The sequence below is a fragment of the Sinocyclocheilus anshuiensis genome, unplaced genomic scaffold (genome assembly GCF_001515605.1).
Source record: "Sinocyclocheilus anshuiensis isolate Anshui unplaced genomic scaffold, SAMN03320099.WGS_v1.1 scaffold412, whole genome shotgun sequence".
NCBI lineage: Eukaryota > Metazoa > Chordata > Actinopteri > Cypriniformes > Cyprinidae > Sinocyclocheilus > Sinocyclocheilus anshuiensis.
This window is the reverse complement of record NW_015558661.1, coordinates 2248957-2270581: the sequence shown is the minus strand read 5'-3', so window position 1 is coordinate 2270581 and position 21625 is coordinate 2248957. Positions and strand designations below refer to the sequence as shown.

At 40.1% G+C, this 21625-nt stretch overlaps 1 protein-coding gene across 4 annotated transcripts in view; it reads left to right on the top strand.

Moving 5' to 3' along the window:
- The window catches only part of LOC107681083 (zinc finger and BTB domain-containing protein 16-A), a 138364-nt gene extending 117829 nt beyond the window's left edge, over positions 1 to 20535 (top strand). For 2 of the 4 annotated variants that reach the window (XM_016477242.1, XM_016477240.1), the window contains 3 exons: positions 10980 to 11150; positions 16653 to 16820; positions 18763 to 20535. In XM_016477242.1, coding sequence (XP_016332728.1) covers positions 10980 to 11150; positions 16653 to 16820; positions 18763 to 18992 — 569 coding nt within the window. In that variant the 3' untranslated portion in view covers positions 18993 to 20535. Of the gene's footprint in view, positions 1 to 10979; positions 11151 to 16649; positions 16821 to 18762 lie in introns of all 4 variants that reach the window. The other 2 variants (XM_016477241.1, XM_016477239.1) reach the window with 1 other exon arrangement.
- The last annotated feature ends 1090 nt before the right edge of the window (positions 20536 to 21625 follow it).

The window sequence follows — 21625 nt, the reverse complement described above, 5'->3', positions numbered from 1 at the left end:
CCCCCCCCCCCCCCCGTAATGTTTCTGTAGCCGCGCGGCTTTAGAGTTCCATTCTCATTCCTGTCGTCTCAGAAAACAAAACAAACTCCTGTTCCTGTCAGTTGGGTCGGAGATAGGGGCAGTGGTGGGGTGGGCTGGTAACAGTGAAGGGTGGTGGGGGTGCAGCAGCTCAAAGCCTTTTGTCCGGTGGGAAAGACCGTGTCAGCAGCCAGTGAGAAAAGGGGCTCCGGTCATTTGGCCACAGTAAAAGACCAAAAGTGTAAAGATTAGGGACGTAAGGGGTCAAGGTAAAAGCCTATGACTAATGTGGCTGGTCATTCACAGCTCTTGCCACATTGTTTTAAAATATAATTTATTTCTTTGATGGCAAAGCTACATTTTCAGCAGCCATTACTCCAGTTCAGTCACATGATTCTTCAGAAATCATACTGATATGCTGGTTTAATGCTCAAAAACATTTCTTATTATAGTTAATGTTGAAAACTGTTGTACTGCTTAATAATTTTGCAAGTTTGGGATCAGTATGCTTTTTAAAGTCCCATGCTCACCAATGCTGCATTTATTTAGGCAAAAATGCAATAAAAACTGTAATATTGTGAAATTTTATTTACAATTGTAAATATCCGTTTTCTGTTTTAATATATTTTAAAATGAAAGTTATTTCTCTGATGGCAAAGCTACATTTTCAGCAGCCATTACTCCAGTTCAGTCACATGATCCTTCAGATAAATCTGAATATATATATATATATATATATATATATAATGTATCATTCTTATATGCTAATAACATTCTAATAATTTTGTTGAATACTGATGCTTTTTTCAGGATTCTCATATTAATGGAAAGTTCAAAACAACAGCATTTATTTGAAATAGATATATTCTGTTACTTTATAAATGTCTTTACAGTGACTTTTCTAATACTCATTTAATGTGTCCTTGCTGAATAAAACTACTACTATTATTATTATTATTATTATTATTATTATTATTATAAATCTTACTTACCCCAGACTTTTCAATTGTAGTATCACAGTTTTCATAAAAATTAAACATAATAAATATTAATTTCCTAAAACAACAATAAATAATCTTACAAACCTCAACCTTTTTAATTGTACAATTTATATTTGTCTGCAAAACTAACTTCAAGCATTTAAGCATAAGACTTTAGATGAAAGGTTTTTAAGATCATGAGAGACATGATCAGTCATGTGTCCAGACTTTTGACTTGTACAATAAACTTGACACGTGAACACCGAAAGGTGCGCAGAAAGTGTCGAAGCGCTCTTTATTGTTGTCATCTCTTTGATCACTGGAGGGTGTGAGATGTCGGGAGGCAGGAAGATTTGCAGACAGGATGACAGGGGCTGGTACTGCTGAGCTGCAGGACAGTACGGCACCCTGGTAGAAATAGCGTTGGAGTCCGTTTATCATCACGCTCACGGTCAGACTCCCAGCAGCTGACCGCTTCTCACTGTAAATCCATCACCTGTGGCTTACTGCAGCCACTGCCCTGGACCACGGACAACACGTGAGACTGAGCAGAAAGCACCAGTTATGAGATTTATCACATTTGATAGACCACTTTTATCGATCACCCAAAGCTTGTTTAGCAATTACTGAATATTCCGTATTCTATTCATACATGCAGATTCAAATAAGCTTGTGTATCTGATATTTTGAACAGATTAGTAATTCGTCTTAGCATTGACATTGATTAAATAAATCGTGTTAAACCGTCTTAAAAGATTAGCAGGCGTTCCATTATGAGCAAAAATAGAAGGCATCAAAGGGAATCGACAACAGTAAACAAACATTTTACCATTTTGAGAAAAGGGGGGAGCAAACAGGACTCTTGAATTACCTTCCCACTGCAGATCTCCTTTATAGTGGCAGTTTGTCATTTGGTGGAACAGTATAATTTATTTTCATCCTCCTGATGTGTTTCCCAGTAATGGCTTTGCATAGAGACCGTTTCTGCATACACCCAGAGGGGAAAAGCTCACACACATGCATGCACGTACAAACTCTCTCTCTCTTACTGTTCTCTCCCACCCCCCACCCCCCACTCACACCGAATAACACCACACAGCCTGATTTTCAAATGTGGAACATGTAAACATCAAGCCTTATTCAGTGCATTCATCATTTGCATGCATCTAATATCCAGAGTACAAATTAGTTTGCCAAGTGCTGAGAATGTCATTAAAATTCAATAGTTTTGTGCTAGATATATTTATCCTGCATCTTTTGCATTAGATGAATTTGTGTATGTGTAAAGATTATTCAAATGGAGTCATATGAACAGTTTTTGGTGATGGGTTAGTAGCACAGAGTGACCCCTACTGGCCATAGCGCAGTAACGCAATCCTGTGCGGCGCTCGTATGAGGGACACTGAACTGACACCCTTGGCAACCGTTCGCCCGGTTGCCACGGCCAAGCAAGCAAGCAAGCAATTCGGAAGCCAGCTGTACTGCAGGAGCTGTTCCTTCTCATTTGCAGTTCATTTATCTCCCATCTCCGCAAGCCTCGCCAACACACACACACACACACACACAAGCTCCCACTGGTAACCTCATCTCCATTGTGCCCAATCAACTGTGGAAAGTAAATGGCATCTCTCTCCCCCTTTTATTCATTCAAAATAACTCACACATGCACACGGCATAGCCACGGCCGTCCTTCATACAAAACCACAGATGTAGAGACACTAGCTCATATACACACATACAATAAAAATTGCCGCCGAAGCTCTTGTCAATAAAAAGTATTGTCAAATGTAGCCTGAAATGAGTAAATTACATGCATTACTAAAGCTGCGTATGACAGTCGCTTCGCTTACACATCGATGCGGTGACTGTTATGTATCGATTGTAATTTAAAATCAGCAGCTGTGTTTGAACGCATGTGTAAGGGAAACACTTGAGTGTCAAAATCATTTGGTGAAGCATTTAGCAAATAAATGTAAGAGCCCACAAGCCAAAATCTTTGTTCAGAGCAAAAGATTTTTTTTTTTTTGCGTCTGACTTGAATTTATGTTGAATTTGTCAACTTAAAATTGCAGACAAATAAACTGTGTGTGTGTATGTATATATATATATATATATATATATACACACACACAAACATAGTTTAATTGTCTGCAATTTTAAGTTGACAAATTTATTTATATATTTATATTTCTGTGAATTATTATTTTTGTATTACCTTTTTATATATATATATATACATATATATATACATGCACGCACGCACGCACGCACACACACACACACACACACACACACACACACACACACACACACAGTGTGTGAAATTTGCAACTGAGATTTTTAGAAGTGTTTCAGTCATATAGTAGTGTCATTCACAATATGTTGTGCATGTAACGTCGCACACAAGCTTAGTCGTTTTCTCTATCTAGTTTGTATGGTAAACGGACAAATGAATGAGCCGTTTGGGACATGACACATGCATGAATGTGTAAATACAGTAATGCTTATCCTGTCAGGTGCCTTGATGAGTGGAGCACCCCGGCGAGATGTCATGATGGACATCAGCAGAGGCATGATTTCCAGTTTTCAGTCCTGTTTGACAGCTACTCTCTTCTGTCGGCGTCCTGCTGACGCTTAAGTCATTACTATGGCAACCCGTGTGGATATAGCAGATATTGACTACACCATCTGAACAAACACCTCTGATTTCATCACTTGCACTATGACAGCACGGACACTAAAGAAAACCAGATGAGATTTATGTGCACGGTGAACACGAGAGCACGCCAGAGTCAGACAAATCCAGATTTCTGCATTCGTGTCGTCTGCTTCAGAGAGCAGATGAGCTTTAGTTATTATGGGATTCATCAGCACTGTAAACTTGAGAGAGCTCCAGACATCCTCCAGACACTCTTGCCTCCTTGGTATGAATCGTCCGTATCTCATTCCCTGCACTAATTCCAATTTAATTGCCAGTGGCCTGAAGCCTCCTCAATAGGGGTAACAAATGGTTTGATTTTGTAGACTTCATCAGACTGCATTTTAAATGCGACACTCACCCCGCGCGAATGCCAATGAAGCAGAGGAGAGGCTGCCTGTTTACTAATTATCCTTTTTCTTACTGGGAGCCGCACTGCAAGGGTTGTCTGATTAAATCGGATTTGTGGGATGGGGGGAAAAGCAAGCACGGTCCTCTGCTTTGTAAACGATCCTCATCCGAGGCGAGGGCCAGCCGTGCACTGTAAATTCTGCTCTCTTAAAGGGACACCGTGTCTTTTGTAGACCTAACGCAGGGGTGGGTCCACTCGTAAATTCCTCCCCCGGCGTTGCAGTGTTTATGATCTTTTATCACTTCATCCATCAGGGCAGTAGGATGATTCAAACACGGGCCATGATGTATAGGCTATGCAGGTTGCAAGTCTCACTTTTAATATGATTAAAAATCGGCTCGCTTTCAGAGAATCAGCAGCATTTTTTATATTAATTCATGTTAAAATTTGAGTCTTTTTTTCTCTTCCTTTTTAAGAAGACTTCATTAAAAAATATTTATATCACATCCCTTTATGATATTATTGTCCATGTTGTGCAAAAAATGTCGTCATCATGACAATGAAGATGAAAATTTTGAAAATGTTAATAAGTGATTCAGCCGAATGTTACATATTTAATGTTTAAGTTTTGTGCCTATAAATTGCAATTTAAAAAAGGGGTGTTGCAATATATTGGTATATGATAACCAGTGTTGGGAAGGTTACTTTGGAAATGTAATAGGTTACATTTTTTCTTAGTAACTGTAACTGATTACAGTTACATTTATTTTGTAATTAAATTACGTAACACCGTTACATGTAACTAGTTACTCCCCAACACTGATGATAACCATGATATTACAAAAAAAAATTAAATATTGTTTTCATGTTAATACTGCATAATGCACATATGATTATATCATAAACATTCTAGCAGCAGTAACTATTTGATTGATCCTCCAACATAAGTGACAGTATTGCTCCTTAATGCTGGTTGGCACCCTTCATAAAATGGAAAAATCATATTGGAGTAGATACCTGAAAAAGGTTTGCTTTGCAATGTGGGAGTTTTTTGGGTTTTTTGGGTGTTGGACACACAGTGACTGAGTGTGATTCAATGGCGAAAAAAAAGAGAGAGAACATAAACAAGTTAAAGATGAATTTGACTTATAGCATTATTTATGTTTCAAAGTTTCTATAGATATCTTAATAATGTAGTTGTTGTGATTTCTTTTGGCCACGATAAACGTAATGAACACCTGTTATCGTTACAGCAGTAATGTCCATTTTAAGTATCTTATTGTAACAATGATTTTTGACTTTTTGAAATTTAAAAATTAAGGATGATTCAAAATAATTGAGGATTAATAACTCAAACCTGTAATCGTCAAGAGTGAATCGGTTTTACCGAATCCTCTTTGCAGTCACGTCGAGCTAGTTTTGAAAGCTTATTTAATTATGAAGAATCTGCCTCCAACACCTGTCAAAGCCAATAGGGCCAATTTCTTCCATGTGGGTTTGTGAGTGATGAAGACATTTTCTCTGTCTAAATGGACACTGGAGAAACCATATGGTTCCATGACATTATCTTGAGGTAATTAATATGGCTTCTACAATGACATCTGGTGGCATTAATCTATCTGAGAACGCGGCATCTCACCGCAGCCGCCCGACACGAAAGTGAATTATCTGTAACTATTATTGGTGCAAAGTCTGGAAAGGTACCAGCCCCGGAATGAGAAGCAATCTTTTCGACGGTTTAACGCAGGTTGCGCCGTCCTCATTCTTTCCCTTCCAAGTGTCAGTTTAAGGCTTTTAAATGCAGTCTGCCATTGTAATTCTCCTTTTAAAAAGCCACCACTTGAGATGAAAACCTGTTAAATCAAATAGCGTATTTTACACGTGCCCCTGTCGGGTGTCATGTATTTGTAAGGCAGACCATCGGAGACCAATGACACTTTGATAGTAACACACAAAATGTTATTTTGTTTCTCCCTCTCTCTCCCTCTCTCGTTGTCTCCCGTCTCAACATCTCTCATCCTGTTAGATCAATAAACAATTCATTGAAGCTCTTTTCTTTGCTTTTCTTGTCAGAGGCACAGAGGCGTTTTGAATGCATTAAGGCAGCGCTCTGTGCTGTCACACGCTCTGTATTCCAGACCAGAGCTGTCAGTCCCTGCCCTCCCTCCCTCAGCAACCCCCTCCGAAAGCCTTGGGCTCCTCTAATGCCACATTATGCCCAGCCACTCTCCCGGATTACATGGATGTGCAGTTCTCCTGTAGTCTGGGCTCATTAGGTGTCAGCCGGAGTGAGGGAGAGAGAGAGCGAACGAGTGAGTGAATACCCTGGCCGGAGAGATGCTGCAGACATATCGCATCACACGCACACACGGCCGCTGGAACAGCTTGTACCTGTTGACTTCCCAGCAGCCTGTAGCACTCTGCCATAAAAACACTCATGTAACATCTCTTTATCTATCTGTCTTGCTCTCTTCTTGACTAAAAATCTGATTCGTGCTGGAAAAAAGACAGGAGAGATATGAAGCCAGGCAAGGGAGAACCAGTTCTCTCCAATTGCTCTGAGTGCAAGACCCCTTGTTGTTTGGATTTCATTCAGCATCATGTTACCGTGGAAATGAATGGGTCAGAAAGCCTTTAGATGTGACTTTACCCTTTAGACCTAGAGCCCTTTGGTAATGCACTCCTATAATGCTCACATTTATACATCCCAATTATAATTAAGATGCAGTCCCCATGAAAATCATTACACTGCTCTTGGGGGTTCTCGTGACTAATGTTCTCAGTACGCTGTGCTATACACAGATATGTTCGCTTGCGAGCACAGTAGGAAATGGTAAATTTCTCTTGATGGCCCAGTTTCACACAGAGTCAAAGTTCTGTGTTTTGCACATTATACTAATTGTGGGACTAAATATTTGGGCTTTCTTTTGAGGCTCCGCACACCCCCGTGTACGTTAGAAGGGTTGTATGGTTTTGGCACCAGTTTGACCATATTGTCTCGCCCTCCTGAGCCCCTGCTAGCACCCATTGTCCCCAAGCTCAGCGGGCTGCCAAGGCCCCCTCTGCCCCGGAGCGCCCAGGCAGCCCTACCCCCCACCTGGCCCAAACAGCTGCCCCCATGACCCCTCGCTCCTCTCCTGCTGTCAGACCTGAACTTCTCTCACAAGCTTCACGCATACCATACAGTCTTAGTGTATATACTCCATGGCACTGGCTTTCCTGGTACTCATGTATGACACGCAAGCCTATGTGCTTTGCAGACACATCTAATCTGTCAGTCTGCCTTTCTGTCTTCTACATGCATAGTTACTTTTTTTTTAAACATTTTGACATGAGCACCTAATCGTAATTGTGAGTGTGGTTAACCGTACAGGCCTATAATATTCAAATATTACTGTATATTAGGGATTTTTCAGTGACTTATTCCACGGGTTACTTCATTACACCAGTAGGTGGCAACAAGACAAGTGACTGAATCATTTATTCAAACGATTTATTCAAAAACATTGATTCATTAAGGAATGAAACAAGCAAGTCTTTGAAAAATGAATTCTGAGACGACCGAACGCCTGAGAAGAGATGATGCCAACCCCCCAGAAGACCTCAGCTGATGCTAACCCTGGAACAACATATAAAACTACCAAATTTCGCTTAATTGTTTAATCACGATCGCAAAGTTTATAATCATTGCAGTTAATAGTGTTCACCGTCTGTTTAATTACGTGTAATTTGTAACTAACTGCATGATTCTTACTGTACATTTCTGCCATAGTCACCACTAATAACCTACTCCTAAATGTAATGTAGAAACTTAATATTTTCTTGCAACGATTGGTATCGTGAAAAGGACTATACAAAAACTTTAATTGAATTCAGTCAAACACCCTTTGAGGAACAAAAACATGATGTTATTAAACTGTTCCCTCAACTGATTTGTTCAAACACACCTATTAATTAAATACGTAATCACTGATCGTTGTTTGATTTGATTTGGCACTATTTTGTTTGGCGGAACAAAAATTGACAGTAACTATAGTAGCTTTAGTGACACATCATATCAGATACATCAGCTCAAACACCAACATCCTGCATACTGCGTGCTCATCTAGGTAACGCATTCCAAGCGGAGCTTCAGAACAGGTGTCAGGTGTGTCATATTTCCAAGCTCTTCGCTGAGCAACAGGTGACATCACACCTCACGGCATTGGCAACAGACAGAGCAGCAGGAGTTTGTATTCCATCAGCATGGGCGAATTGAAACTCAAGCTAATTGACTTTGGTCTCACCAGCTTAGAACGACACACACTCTCCATGTGGGGTTTCTCAGCTCAAGCATCGGCCCTGTGGGAAACACAGTTGCCTCATCTAACTCTCACATTAAGTTTTAATCACAGCCCCATTCAGTTTGTTTGTATTGCATTCATACTGTACTGCATTCTTAAAATAAAAATCTGATTTTTGTGGTTTTAGTACATGTATATGATCTTTGAAATCATCTGGTAGACTACTAAAAGTTGACTAAATTAACTTCTAGTACATTTATGCATTTAAAATGCATAGTCTATCTCTTCTGGGAAAATTATTTTGGTGATTCAAAAATGTTGATGACTCATCCTGCACTACACAGATTTTTGTCCAATCAGATACTCCCTAGAGTAATAAGAATGCCCCGCCCCAACCAATTGTTAATGGCTGTAATGTAACCAAAGACTTCCCTAGACTTCTTATAGCAACAGCAAATATGTCAACACAGGATAGAAAACTGCTTTTGTCAAGTGAATTCACTGGGTCTCTAGGAGATTATGTCTAGGTGTTACATGGCATATTATGCTAGACATGGATTTCTGGTATTCCCAGAAGTTGTCTTCTGAGCCAGGGATCATATGGGCACAACCATCCTAGAGTTTGAAAGTGTTTGCAGTGGTGAACACAAGCGGAACACCCTCAATACCTAAACGGTGCGGTGCACCCGCTGTTAAGTAACGGCCAATGCTTCTTCAGGGCCATTAACTTAACACTGCGATGGAGCAAAGAGGCCCTTATAAATAGACATAGGAGTGGAGGTAAATTATGCCAAAACTCAGGCAACAGGCAGCAGAAGCCAAAGCCAGTCCTCTATCCAGGTGTCACTTTGTCCAACTCAATTTTGCACTGTAATAGAGGCGAGTGGGTCAGCCACTTCTCTCTCTCCAGTTCTTTTTCTCTGCCTTACCCTTCAGTACCTCACAGAAGAGTTTCTCCCAGCCAGGCCATTTACTTGTGACGCTCTTTACTTCACACCGAGGAACACTTAATTCCAGCTAACACCAATCACATGGACACTGCACTTCCCTTCATGGCTGCCGCTTTATCAACTGTCCCCCCTGCCCTTCTCCTGTTCCCAAAATAGTGTTCTTTCTTCAATGGAAGTGTCCTTACCACCTGAGAAATATGGTGAAATTTGGAGTGAACTGTAAGATGTTATTTTACTGGTAAAAAATCCTTAATACTGAGCTTAAAATTATTAAAATATTGTCTGGAAAATATTCTCTTTATAGTATGCTAACAGCGTAATGTAATTGATCCAAAATGTGGCCAAATCTCCAAATTAAAAAAAAAGACATGGGCCACAGTACATGGTCACTGATTGGGCTTTTCTGTGAAGGGAATACTTGAAATGAAAAGTGGGCAAATTATCATCATTAAATGTTTCAGTCACCAATAATGTGGGATTTTAAGAGCAATCACAGAGCAGCTCTGGTGATGTGGCTTAGTCTTTCCCACCGCCCCATCCAGACCCTTGAGCTCCCTGGGTCAGAGTCCACCTAACCTTTCGCATTCCTCAGAGCCTTTCCTCCCTACCCCCTGTCACCCTGTCTTTTATCTCACTCCACCCGCCCCCTTAAATGTAGCTTTTTAAGTTACTTTACAGCCTTTAGTTTTGCCATGAACCTTCCTGAAGCAAACTTGCATTTCATATCCCCAAACTTCTTTGGGATTTCCATCCATAATCAATGACCACCCTTCCTTTTTATTGATAAACCAAGAGACGTAAGGAGTCATTAAAGATGGAGACAGTGAGAGGGGGAGGGAAACGGCTGGGCCCAGAGAAAGCCAGAAGCAAGGCTTGTCAGTATTTATTTGCAGAGAAGCAGAAATTCAGCTGCACTGTCTGAGATTTAAGAACAGGAATAGTCGTTTCACTCGCTCACCTCGAACTCCTCCTCTCATCCTCTCAATCGCTCCCGTTTTTTCCCCAGCAAATGCTGATTGATCGAGCTTTATGAACATGAGACTGGGGCTCCTCATAGATTTTTAAATTAGTGCCAGCTTTGCCCCAAAGATGTGTTATCGACTCATGAAATAGAAGCGGAGCTTAAAACACTCCCACTTTCCCCAGAGTTTTCTAGAGCCTGATAATTGAAAAAAGTGTGAAGTGTGAGTCTGTGTATGAGAGCAAAGCAAAAGAGAAGGAAAATGCTCACTTTATGCCTTTATCTATTTAAACACCCAGGTGTGAGTCTGGGTTTTTTTTTTTTGTTAACCGGAGATTTCAATGATTTGCTAATATTAATTTCAGCCATCTAACCACTTTAGTTGTTTTGTCATTTCCTGTATCTGTCTGCTGACCTTTTGTGGCACCGTATTATATGTGCATCTCACCCTGTAGTACTGAATTAGATTCTCCCATTGATCCACTGAGACTGAGTGTATTTTCTAAATGAATCATTGTCTTTTTCAGCTTGATTGTCCAGTTTCTACAGTAATCATGGGATTCACAAGAACCCGTGATTGCAAAAATTAAGATTTTTTTTCAATAAAGAGTCAGGCAAATAATAGTCCTGCTCCAAAAGCCAATGCTGCTGCGTTTTAGTTAGTCAGGACACTTTAACATACAAACTGTAAATTAAATCGTACACTCATGCTAACATCTCGCTCTTTCTTTTCACAGGATCAGATATGGCCATCTTCTGTTTGCTGTGCGGGAAGCGCTTCCAGACGCAGACGGCTCTGCAGCAGCACATGGAGGTCCACGCAGGCGTGCGCAGCTACATCTGCAGCGAGTGCAACCGCACATTTCCCAGCCACACCGCACTCAAGCGCCATCTCCGTTCGCATACAGGTCTCGCATCAGCTCTTCAGTTTGTGTGTCTTGACGTTGCGCAATTGTGCATAACCGACAGCCTCAGGAGCCACATTTTTGGAATGAATCAGTAATACATACTAATTTGGTGCTTTGATGTTTTATGCACATCCGTCAAGCCGACTGATTATTTTAAACATGCTGAGATGTGATTCACCCTGTAGAGTGTTTAAATCAGGATCCTGGTACAGTCATTGTGTTGGTTTTTTTCTCCCGCCCGTCTTCCCATCACCTTCTGGATGGAGGTGGATGGAATGAAGATAGCAGGCTGAAGTGACATGTCATTTAGCGAAAGGCCAAAGCGCTGTGATGGCTTGTGACAGCGCAGATATCACCCTCCCCGGTCGGGCTAGTCCTGCTATACGGCGGATCCATCCCCATGTGGCCAGACGCGTGGCTGAGCAGATGCGGCGACTCTGGGAACAGTCTCCATTACTGTCTCCGAATATGAGACGCTGGAAATGAATCCCATTTTCTCCAGAAAGCCTTCTCCCCCCATTGTCTCTGACCCTAAATAACAGTCTGACGTGTCAGAGTTGCTTTACTCTGCAGCTGCAGGGATGAATATTTGAAGCGAAAGTGGAAGATGAGCAAAGCCCGCCTGTTTATAGGCCACCCGGCCTTTATTGGGCGGCTGATGGTACAAGGCAGCCAAGCGCTTACTGTACTCGCTTGTCCTCGCCGGACCGTACATCGGAGCCGACGCTCCTGCCTGCACGCATAAATGTCAATGGTCTGCTTCGTCGCAGACGTGGTGGAGGGAGAGAGAGAGGCTGTGACGCAGCGTCGTGCTAGTTTGAACCCAATTCTCTGTAGGCATGTATTAAATTACAATGAGCGCTAGCAAGCACCCGTTTAATGTGATGTGGGGGCTTTTGTCAAGGAACTGAAAGGGAAAAACTGCTATTGGCACTTGCAAAAACCACCGAAAATAAGTCTCTAAATTTTTTTCTTAAAGAGGACAAAAAAAGAAGACTCACTGCTCGCGTTTAATTCTCCTTTGATCTTCTTAATCTCATTCACAGTGTATTTTTTAATGCTGGAAACAGAGTCGCTGATGTGATAAGCACTCGGATGTTCCTCCAGAGCCGTGTTTCCCAACCTTTTTTTTAATCTTATGTACTCCTACAACCCTGTCAATAGGGCTCAAGTACCCTTTTATCAACACCACACCAGAAATATCTTCCTTGAATTTATTGTTTATGTTAATATATTTCAAGTCACCATTGTTGCATTGATTTACTTAAACAGTTACTACACACCAGGTGGTTTATATAAAAAACCTTGTTTTGCCTTTAAATCATAGGCTTTCTCAAAGAATTAAAGTCTCAAAGATTTTAACATGCATTTTGTGATTGACGTTTAACATGCATTTCAGTCATTTGCGCACTTTGTATAGTGGAATTTAAGTATAATTGAATCTATAATGGTTATACATTATTAACCATGAACAAAACATACATTCACAAACGTTTATTGTACAAATGTTTATCCATCAGGACTTTTTTGCTGGCCAGTGGCAGCAAAAAAAAATTTTTTTTAAATAACACATGTAAAGTTAAGTTCAATCAATCAATCAATAATTTTATTTCGGTTCTCACAGACAACTTTTCACAACATAAATAAATAAACATAATTACCAAAAAAGGTGTAGGCTGAAGTCTTACTTATTATGCCTACCCTTTATACATAATTAACTGATGAGCGACACTTTTCACTAAGAAATACAAGATAAACATGTTACATAAACATTACCCCAAATGTACATACTGTACATAATTCAAAACAACATAACAAAAATACACATTACAACTATTACTTCAATATTGTAAAAATACATTCACACTTATTGATACGGAGTCATATAATTATTTATCACCTTATTTTTATACATTTTCTTGAATTTGCAGAGTGAATTACATAATTTTAATTCCTTATCACAAGTATTCCATAGATTTACCCCTTTAACAGATAAACACCTACTTTTTGCATTAGTTCTTGCCCTAACTTTTTTAAACATATACAAGTTCATAAAATGGGGGTCAATTGTATTTTTTTTTTAAATGTTGCTTTTGAGTGTTTTATTGATTTTAACATTTTGAGTTCTATATCTTTAAGATTTCTTTACATTATCACAATTATTCCATAGATTTACCCCTTTAACAGATAAACACCTACTTTTTGCATTAGTTCTTGCCCTAACTTTTTTAAACATATACAAGTTCATAAAATGGGGGTCAATTGTATTTTTTTTTTTAAATGTTGCTTTTGAGTGTTTTATTGATTTTAACATTTTGAATTCTATATCTTTAAGATTTCTTTACATACATGAATTACACTTCAAAACTGTGGAAATAGTAATTCTTTCCTCTTTTTTTGCATTAAAGGATGCATTAAACTGACCAAAAGTAACAGTAAACACATTTATAATGTTACAAAAGATTTTGACAAATAAATACTGTTCCATTGAACTTTACATATACCAAAGATGCAAATTATAATAAGAGAAATAATTAGTGTTTTTTAAACACCAAATCAGCATATAATAACATTAAAATAGAAAATTATATTTCACAATAATACTGTTTTGACTGTAATTTTGATCAAATAAATGCAGTCTTGGTGAACATGAGAGACTTCTTTTAAGATACCTTACAGACCCCAAACATCTGCAAAGAACTGTTAATCATTTAATTTGTATAGTTTGCACATTTTTTTTCTTTCTTTAGTGCATTAAATACATGAAACTATTATCTAATAATGATCTAGTATCAGTTGTATAGGTTAAATCAAATGAATTCAGTTGTATAGGTAAGCGAAATCAAAGTATTTTCAGGTATTCTCTGCAGTATGCACTCTGCAAAAACACTGAAGCAATAGCTTAACGTATCCCTTTTTGATCCATGTGTGTGGTGCCCACTCAAAAATAAGTTAAATGAGTGATTATGGGCCCACACAGTCATTACTCAGTAATTCAAGCCCAAGCTTAAATTTGATTTGTCATACCTCCACCTAAATGCTGATGCAGAACCAATTTTGACAGGATTTCAGCGAATGATTACATGCGTTTCCGCTGATTTTTGAGAGGAATTTCTGTTCTTGAATGTACTTGCTCGTGTACTTTTACAGGCGCGCGCAGTGTGAGCGAACGCTGGCATCCATTAGGGCTGATAATCATGGCAGCCCCCTCGCTCCCCCCTCCGTTCCGCATGCTGCCGGCCGTGCCTCGTTAATATTCCGTTGTTGTTCTGTGCTTGTGTTTTATTCGGAGCCCATTTTCCATCTGCGGCGGGTGTTTTGTGTTCGCAGCTGTGTTTGATAGTGCAGCCCAGTCGAGACCCTGGCAGTGATGGATCCTTGATTTACGCTGCTTAGCGCATAATGAACTTGGCCCCTGCCTTAACGTAAGCCTCGGCCCTGCCAGGAGCCAGGCGGTGCCCGCAGAACCCGGCCAGGTACGCCACCGCAGCGGTCCCCTGAGGCACGGGGACGCAGGTGGCAGCCCCCGAGCTTCCCAAATGTCTTTTCCGCCCTCTTTGTGCCTCGCAGCCACCAGACTTACAGACAGACACAGAAAGGAACCGAGGAACACGCAGTCGGTGACAGCATCTTGATCTATCACCTTGTATCTTTACTGCCTCAAAGCTTAATGTATTCCAAACAAAGCAAAGCCGCCAAACAGAATTTGATAAGCAAATTGCCTTCTGTTTATAGCAGCGACACGCTGCATTTACATACCAGGTAGCCTAAAAAAATACCAGGCGAGTATTACGATATGAATTTGTGCATTGTGGTATCATGAGATAGCGGTCACAAATTATTTTGTCAAATAAAGATTTAATATGCTTTTACTGAGGGTAGAAGCAAGCCTGTGGATTTAACTGGTGGCCAGTTTTCTGGAGGCTAACGCAGATGTCTTCGATTGAAGCGCCAGCTTAGGCACAATTAAAGTCAGGTGAATTTGGCGCGAATGCTATTCTCGTCGCGAGCCGGAGAGCAGTCAGGGAGCGTGATGGATTGTGATCTCTTCTGCTGCGGAGGCATTTCGAAGCGCCAAATTTCTTACAGCGACTGATAACTTCATGCGCACAAATAAATACTGTCACTTTTATTGATTTCTGAAATGTATGGGGGGGTTTTGTCTTTTTTGTGTCATCTCCTGCTTTTTTTTGTCTCCCATTACTGGTGAAGCGAAGACGGTGGAGCCAGAGCAGCCATGTAAATGTGAGGCGTTTAGCTGCGTCTCGCCACAAAACATGCCTGAGGAAATTGATATTGTCTGGTAACGGGAGGCAGCGGGAGTCTGAGCATGACAGTACATAACGAGAAATGCAATTTATTCCCAGGCACGGTGCCGCTCGGACAGCCAGATAATGAAACGCGTAGGTCATAGACAATGACTTAAACCCTCCGCACAGAAGTGAAATGCATTAAATATGGGGAACATTACACGCCTGGCAGAGTCGTGCATCTGTACGGAGAGAGAGTGATATATGGTTAGCTGATAGTGAGACACAAAAACGCAATTAGAGCAGAGAGCAGAAAAAGAAACACCCCCGCATATCATAATATCACTGATTACTGACCTCTGAATATCCATTACAGTGCAAGAAGACAGGAAGATATAGATGACAATGACCTATAACAGACAACTGATGATATTGTACTGAGAGCTTATAATGGCTTGATTTCAAATAAATATTATAGGCCAGCTGTTTAATGCTTTGTGAGAGAAATAATTACTTTTTTTTTTTTGTCTTCCCTCATGATTTTTTCCTCATATTTTCTTTGTTTTCTAACATTTTCAAATCTTTTCATTTTACAGCCTTTGTATATTCAGTTCATTGACATTAAAGGTTGTAAAATGTATTCTTCTATTCTTTTTACATTTTGTTTTGCAGTGATAACCAACTTTTGCTTTCCCCAGATTTCCCCATTGCTTTCCAGTGTGTATCAGTGTATAAAGTCAGAGTAAACACTTTTATGGCTCTATCAACTATAAACATAGTTCTGTTTGTTTGAGTATCACAACATTGCAACAATGTCATTTTCTGTCACTAAAGGTATAGAAGTTACACCTTTAAAGGGATAGTTCCCCCCAAAATTAAAATTCTGTCATTAATTACTTACCCTCATGTCATTCCAAACCCATAAGACCTTCGTTCATCTTCGGAACACAATATATTTTTGATGAAATCCGAGAACTTTCTGACCCTGCATAGACAGCAAGGGAACTACCACGTTCAAGGCCCAGAAAGGTAGTAAGGACATTGTTAAAATAGTCCATGTGACATCAGTGGTTCAACCGTATTTTTTTGAAGCTACAAGAATACTGTGCAAAAAAACGAAAAAAAAAAAGGCTTTCGAGTTTTCATTTTTGGGTGAACTATCCATTTAAGTGTAATTTAAACACACAACCGTGTTTATGATTAACATTAACTTGCATATACTACGTATACTGACCAGACCTCTGTCCAGCAGGTGACCATCCATTTGAGTGTGAGTTCTGCGGCAGCTGCTTCCGAGACGAGAGCACACTGAAGGGACACAAACGCATCCACACCGGAGAGAAACCCTATGAATGTAACGGCTGCGGCAAGAGGTTCAGCCTCAAACACCAGCTAGAGACCCACTACCGTGTTCATACAGGTACTGTACACTTCTTCTTGTTTATCAAGCCAAGGCGACTGGAAAAGCTTTCTTTGGGTATTCTAGTCCTCCTTGGTTTATTGTACTACTTTTCCAGCACCAGTGAGGATTTTGATCCAGTAACATGCCCTACTTAAATCACGTTAAGCGCTACGGTCGCATGTAGAGCTGCTGTTATCCTTGTCAGCGGGCGAGCGTCATATCAGATCTTTAGATCACAGCTGAGGCCGATGCCAGAGCAGGCCTTGCCTCTGTTTGGCTTCAGACCTGTGTAAAGAGCCCCTTTCCTCTTGTTAAGGTGATATCTGATTGATTCATACGTTTTGGCACTCTGTAAAGCCCACACCAAAGGGCAGGCCATTTCCAGTGCTGTCGACTCACTCTTTGACAAGGGGATTAGCGCGGTACTGTAGAGACCAGGTCTCTCGGACGCACACGACGGACACCAGATCTTCCCCTCCTCTCTGCCACTCAAAAAGCGATGCCGCTAAGCCAAACTATCAAGAAAGCCTGTCGAATAATTGGCTTCTTTGGGTGGGGTAAAGCCTCGGCGGCGAGCACAAGAGCGCCCGAGATAACAAGAACAACGACAAGCTCACAGTCAAAGGCCACTGCATGCAAAAAGGGAGCCGCTTGATGAAGCATCGACATTGGCAGCCCTGCTCCTGTCGATGAGCAATCAATAACTCGGCTCCATTTGCAATTCATTATTGCCTGGTTATCTGAGGCTGCCCTGTTTACAGTGCAGTTAAAGTACACTGACCACACGTGCATGTATCACTGGAGTCTCGACGGTTTAATGACCGTCTCATTAGAGCCTTTGCATACGCAAACGCAGACGGACGTGACATTGCTCGAACCGCCGAGGTCAAGGTTCCTCAATCCCTCCGTTAAACAAACAGAAGACCTGAGCAAACAACGCAGAGACTTTGCATTCCCAGGATGCCTTTACCCAACACGAGCATTCTTCAATCCTCAACTTATCAATGCTTTCCCTAGTGACAAGGTCAACGTTTAGATGACTAATTTACACCGTCGGAACAAATGTGCTGCGCTTTGCGTTACTGTCTCTTTAAGAGGTTTCTGTCAACATTCTGATCTAAGAAACAAATTTATTTAACTGTGTAGCTAGTTTGTCAAATGCAACATTCACTGCTGTTCCACATGATTGTTTTTCAGTTACACTATGCTGCAAAATTTTTGTACACTTGTCTGTTATGAGACAGAAAAAAAAATGTAAATATATACAAAAATATTTTTTTAAACATATTTGAACAGTAGTTAAAAAAAATTAAATAGTCAAATCATTAGTTATTAAATATCATTGCAATTTAAAATTGGTTTCTATTTTAATATATTTTAAAATTTAATTTATTCCTGTGATGACAAAGTGACATTTTCAGCAGCCATTACTCCATTACTCTTGAGTGTCACATGATTCTTTAGAAATCATTCGTAACTGTTCAAGAAACCTTCTTTTATTATTATTATCAATGTTGTAAACAGCTTCATATTTTTGTGGAAATTGTGATATGTTTCAGGTTTTTTTTCTTTATTTTTCTTTATTTTTTTAAGAACAGCATTTATTTGAAAAAAAAATAGGTTTTTAACAATGTAAATGTCTTTACTGTTGCTTTTGATACATTTTATTCATCATTTAATTTATTTATATGTTTGATTTATGTATATAAGTTCATACATGTTTTATGTAAATTTACATTAAAATCTTGATTTAAAAAAAAATCTATGGACTATCTATGGATAATGCATCAAAACCATGTTCCGTATAGCATTACTAGGGGAGTCATTCACTTAATCATATTCCTACTTTCCATACAGATGAGTATTCCTGTCTGTTCACGAATATCAGAGAGCACCATTCAGAGTACAAAATCTCTTGACATGTCATGCAAAACCTTGACATTTTCTGTTCTCCATGCAGGTGAGAAGCCGTTTGAGTGCAAGCTCTGCCACCAGCGCTCCAGGGACTACTCGGCCATGATCAAACACCTGCGTACCCACAACGGAGCCTCACCGTACCAGTGCACCATCTGCCTGGAATACTGCCCCAGCCTCTCCTCCATGCAGAAGCACATGAAGGGCCACAAGCCCGAAGACATCCCCCCGGACTGGAGGATAGAGAAGACTTACCTGTACCTCTGCTATGTCTGAAGGAGGGAGACGGCGGGGAGGGAGGGGAGCGGGAGGGGAGCGGGAGGGCGAGGGGTTAAAGCGCCTGGAAACACAGTCAGGAAATGGACAGATTTGTTGGTGGTGCTGGGCAAGGCGGACAGAAATCTTACCCCGTCAGTATAGCAAAACATAAAAAAAAGCATCATGTTATAGCCGTATATGGGAAGTCCACTCTCTACATGTCAGCTTACGTCCCAAACGTTAAATGTCTTATCAGTCAAACGACACACACTTCAACAACGATTCCTTCTCTTCATAAGGATGCCCTCTTCTGGTACAAAAACAGTAGTGTGAACCAGACACAGTGTTTATCTCTCAGAGATGTCGGTGCAAGAAGCACTTAGACCTGTCAGCGGTAACGTGCCAGTCAGGTACTCCACAGAAAATATGAACAGTCATGTTCATCAGGGTCATTACTGCAAACTGGAATGTAAGCTTCCTGCAAAACATGTTCACAATGCCCGGCTGACAGTCAGCATGTAGATCCCTCCCATATGATTCACATTCATTAAGGGCTTATTGGTTTAACCAGCGTACAAATCAGCTAAGCTCTCAGTACTCTGCTCATCAATGTCATTTAACTTTTTTTTTTTTTCTCTCGGCATAGCGCGTATTACAAGCTGACTTCACGACGACAGTTTTTGTTTGATGTTGATTTCTCAAGCGCAACATTTCAAGTTTATTTTAAGCAGAGTAACACGCACACACCGTACATGTTCATGTTATCTCCTCCTTCGCTTATCAAGTCTGAAATCGCTTAACCGTTCGAAACGAGTAACTTGGCAATACATACAGAACATCCATTACACACTAGAAATCTAATGAACTGTTTATGCTGTTGTTATAGAGACCAAAATGATGACTGAAGCTGCTTTAGTCAGTGGCTTGCAGACTGAGCGGCACTGTGACGTACAGGTCTCGTCCACACATATCCGTGTGTTCGTAGGTGGTCACGAGGCTTGGCCTGTCCAGCCGGGAACGCTGGGATGAATGAACAGAGCAGATCAACTCTTTTGGTTTGGTTCCTTTCGCTTTGTTTGTGTTTCCTATTATACCTTGATTTACTTCAGCACATCGTACTTGAATTACCTCGTTTTTTTGTGACCTCATGTGCTAGTGTTTTAATTTTTCCTTTGTTTCTTTGTATATTTGACTGTTTGCTTTGCGAGCAGGAGCGGCGTGTGCTTTTATGTACTTAAGAAATTAAGTGCCATAGTGAAGAGAGATTGTCTTTCGTTCGAAGTTTGTTTTTCTTTGCATTAATCTTACCAAACTTGGTATTATGTTTTTGTTTTGTTTGTTTTGTTTTACTAACCCTGCTTGTTGAAGAGCTTGTGGGTTTGGTCTTTTTTTGTTGTTGTTGTAAGCTACCTCCAAGTTTTGTTTCTTTTTGTTGTGTTTCGTTTGCGAAAGCACAGTTGTGTTTTGCGTTATTGCAACTTCATCTCACGCTTTCAAGTGTTGTACGTCGGAAGCGATGAATATGAAAGGGTAGGATTTGCTTATAGGAAAAGCGGATTGACAAAAATAATCAGAACTTTCCCTATCAGTCCCCCCCACCCCTGTAAATTGTTACCTTAAGAGCAGAAAAGAGATTTCTGAAAAAAAAAAAACGATAAACTTGAAAATATGGGAATAGAATTGTAGTTTTGTAATGTGAAAAAAGAAGGTTCACAGAGCGTGAGCCGCCAAGAACAGGTCATATGCAGCAGTGCATTGTGCGTTGGACAATTGGGACTGCAAGTGGTAATCAAAGACGAAAGGAAGAAAAAAAAAAACGAAAAATCCTGTCAGTTGACATGTTTCTTTGTATGAGTGTAGTCCTGAGCAAGAGCCAACAGAGGCCATTTGATATATAAAATTGTGATATTTTTGTATTAAGTGTCAGTCCCTTTTTTCCATTTGTTGAGGTTGCAGCGGGGCAAAACTTTGTAGTTCTTTTTTTATATCATTATTCTCTCGTTTGAATCGTTTGCCTTGCTCCTCTTCGGTAATGTTGGACAGTGCGTGATCCTATAGTGGTAAATGTTGCTTTCTGGATGTCAATACATTGCAGTTGAAGGACTAAATCAGCCACATTCTCCTTTGTGAAAATAACAACAAACAAACAAAACTAAAAAAGATGTGATGCCAATGATCAATTCCATTGCACACGATATCTCAGACAAAACAATCAATGTTGCCAACGTTTTGTTTTTTACTTGAAGTGACTAAAAAAGAAGGGATGGGAAGACGCATCAAAGGAAACGTTAATTGTCGTGTGTCTTGCCGTTGTTTTCTGGAAAACACTGTGAGTTTGGGCATACATGCCCCCTGTGAGAATTTAAAAACTAGTAACTCCATGAAAAAAAAAAAAGGCAGAAATATATATTTTGTTCTGTAAATGGATAATGTCGACTGATGTTAAATGGGTAAAACAGAGTTTTGCAATATGTGGCAACAATACGATATATTAAGTGACATGTTAGTGTACCTTTTTGATTTTGTACTTTGCTTTGAGCTATGCCACTTTTCTCTCACCATGATTAAAAAATATTGGCATTGATATAGTTCTTCCCTCAATGTTCTTCTGATGTTTCTGTAATATCTTTGTGCCTAAATGAAATTGTTCA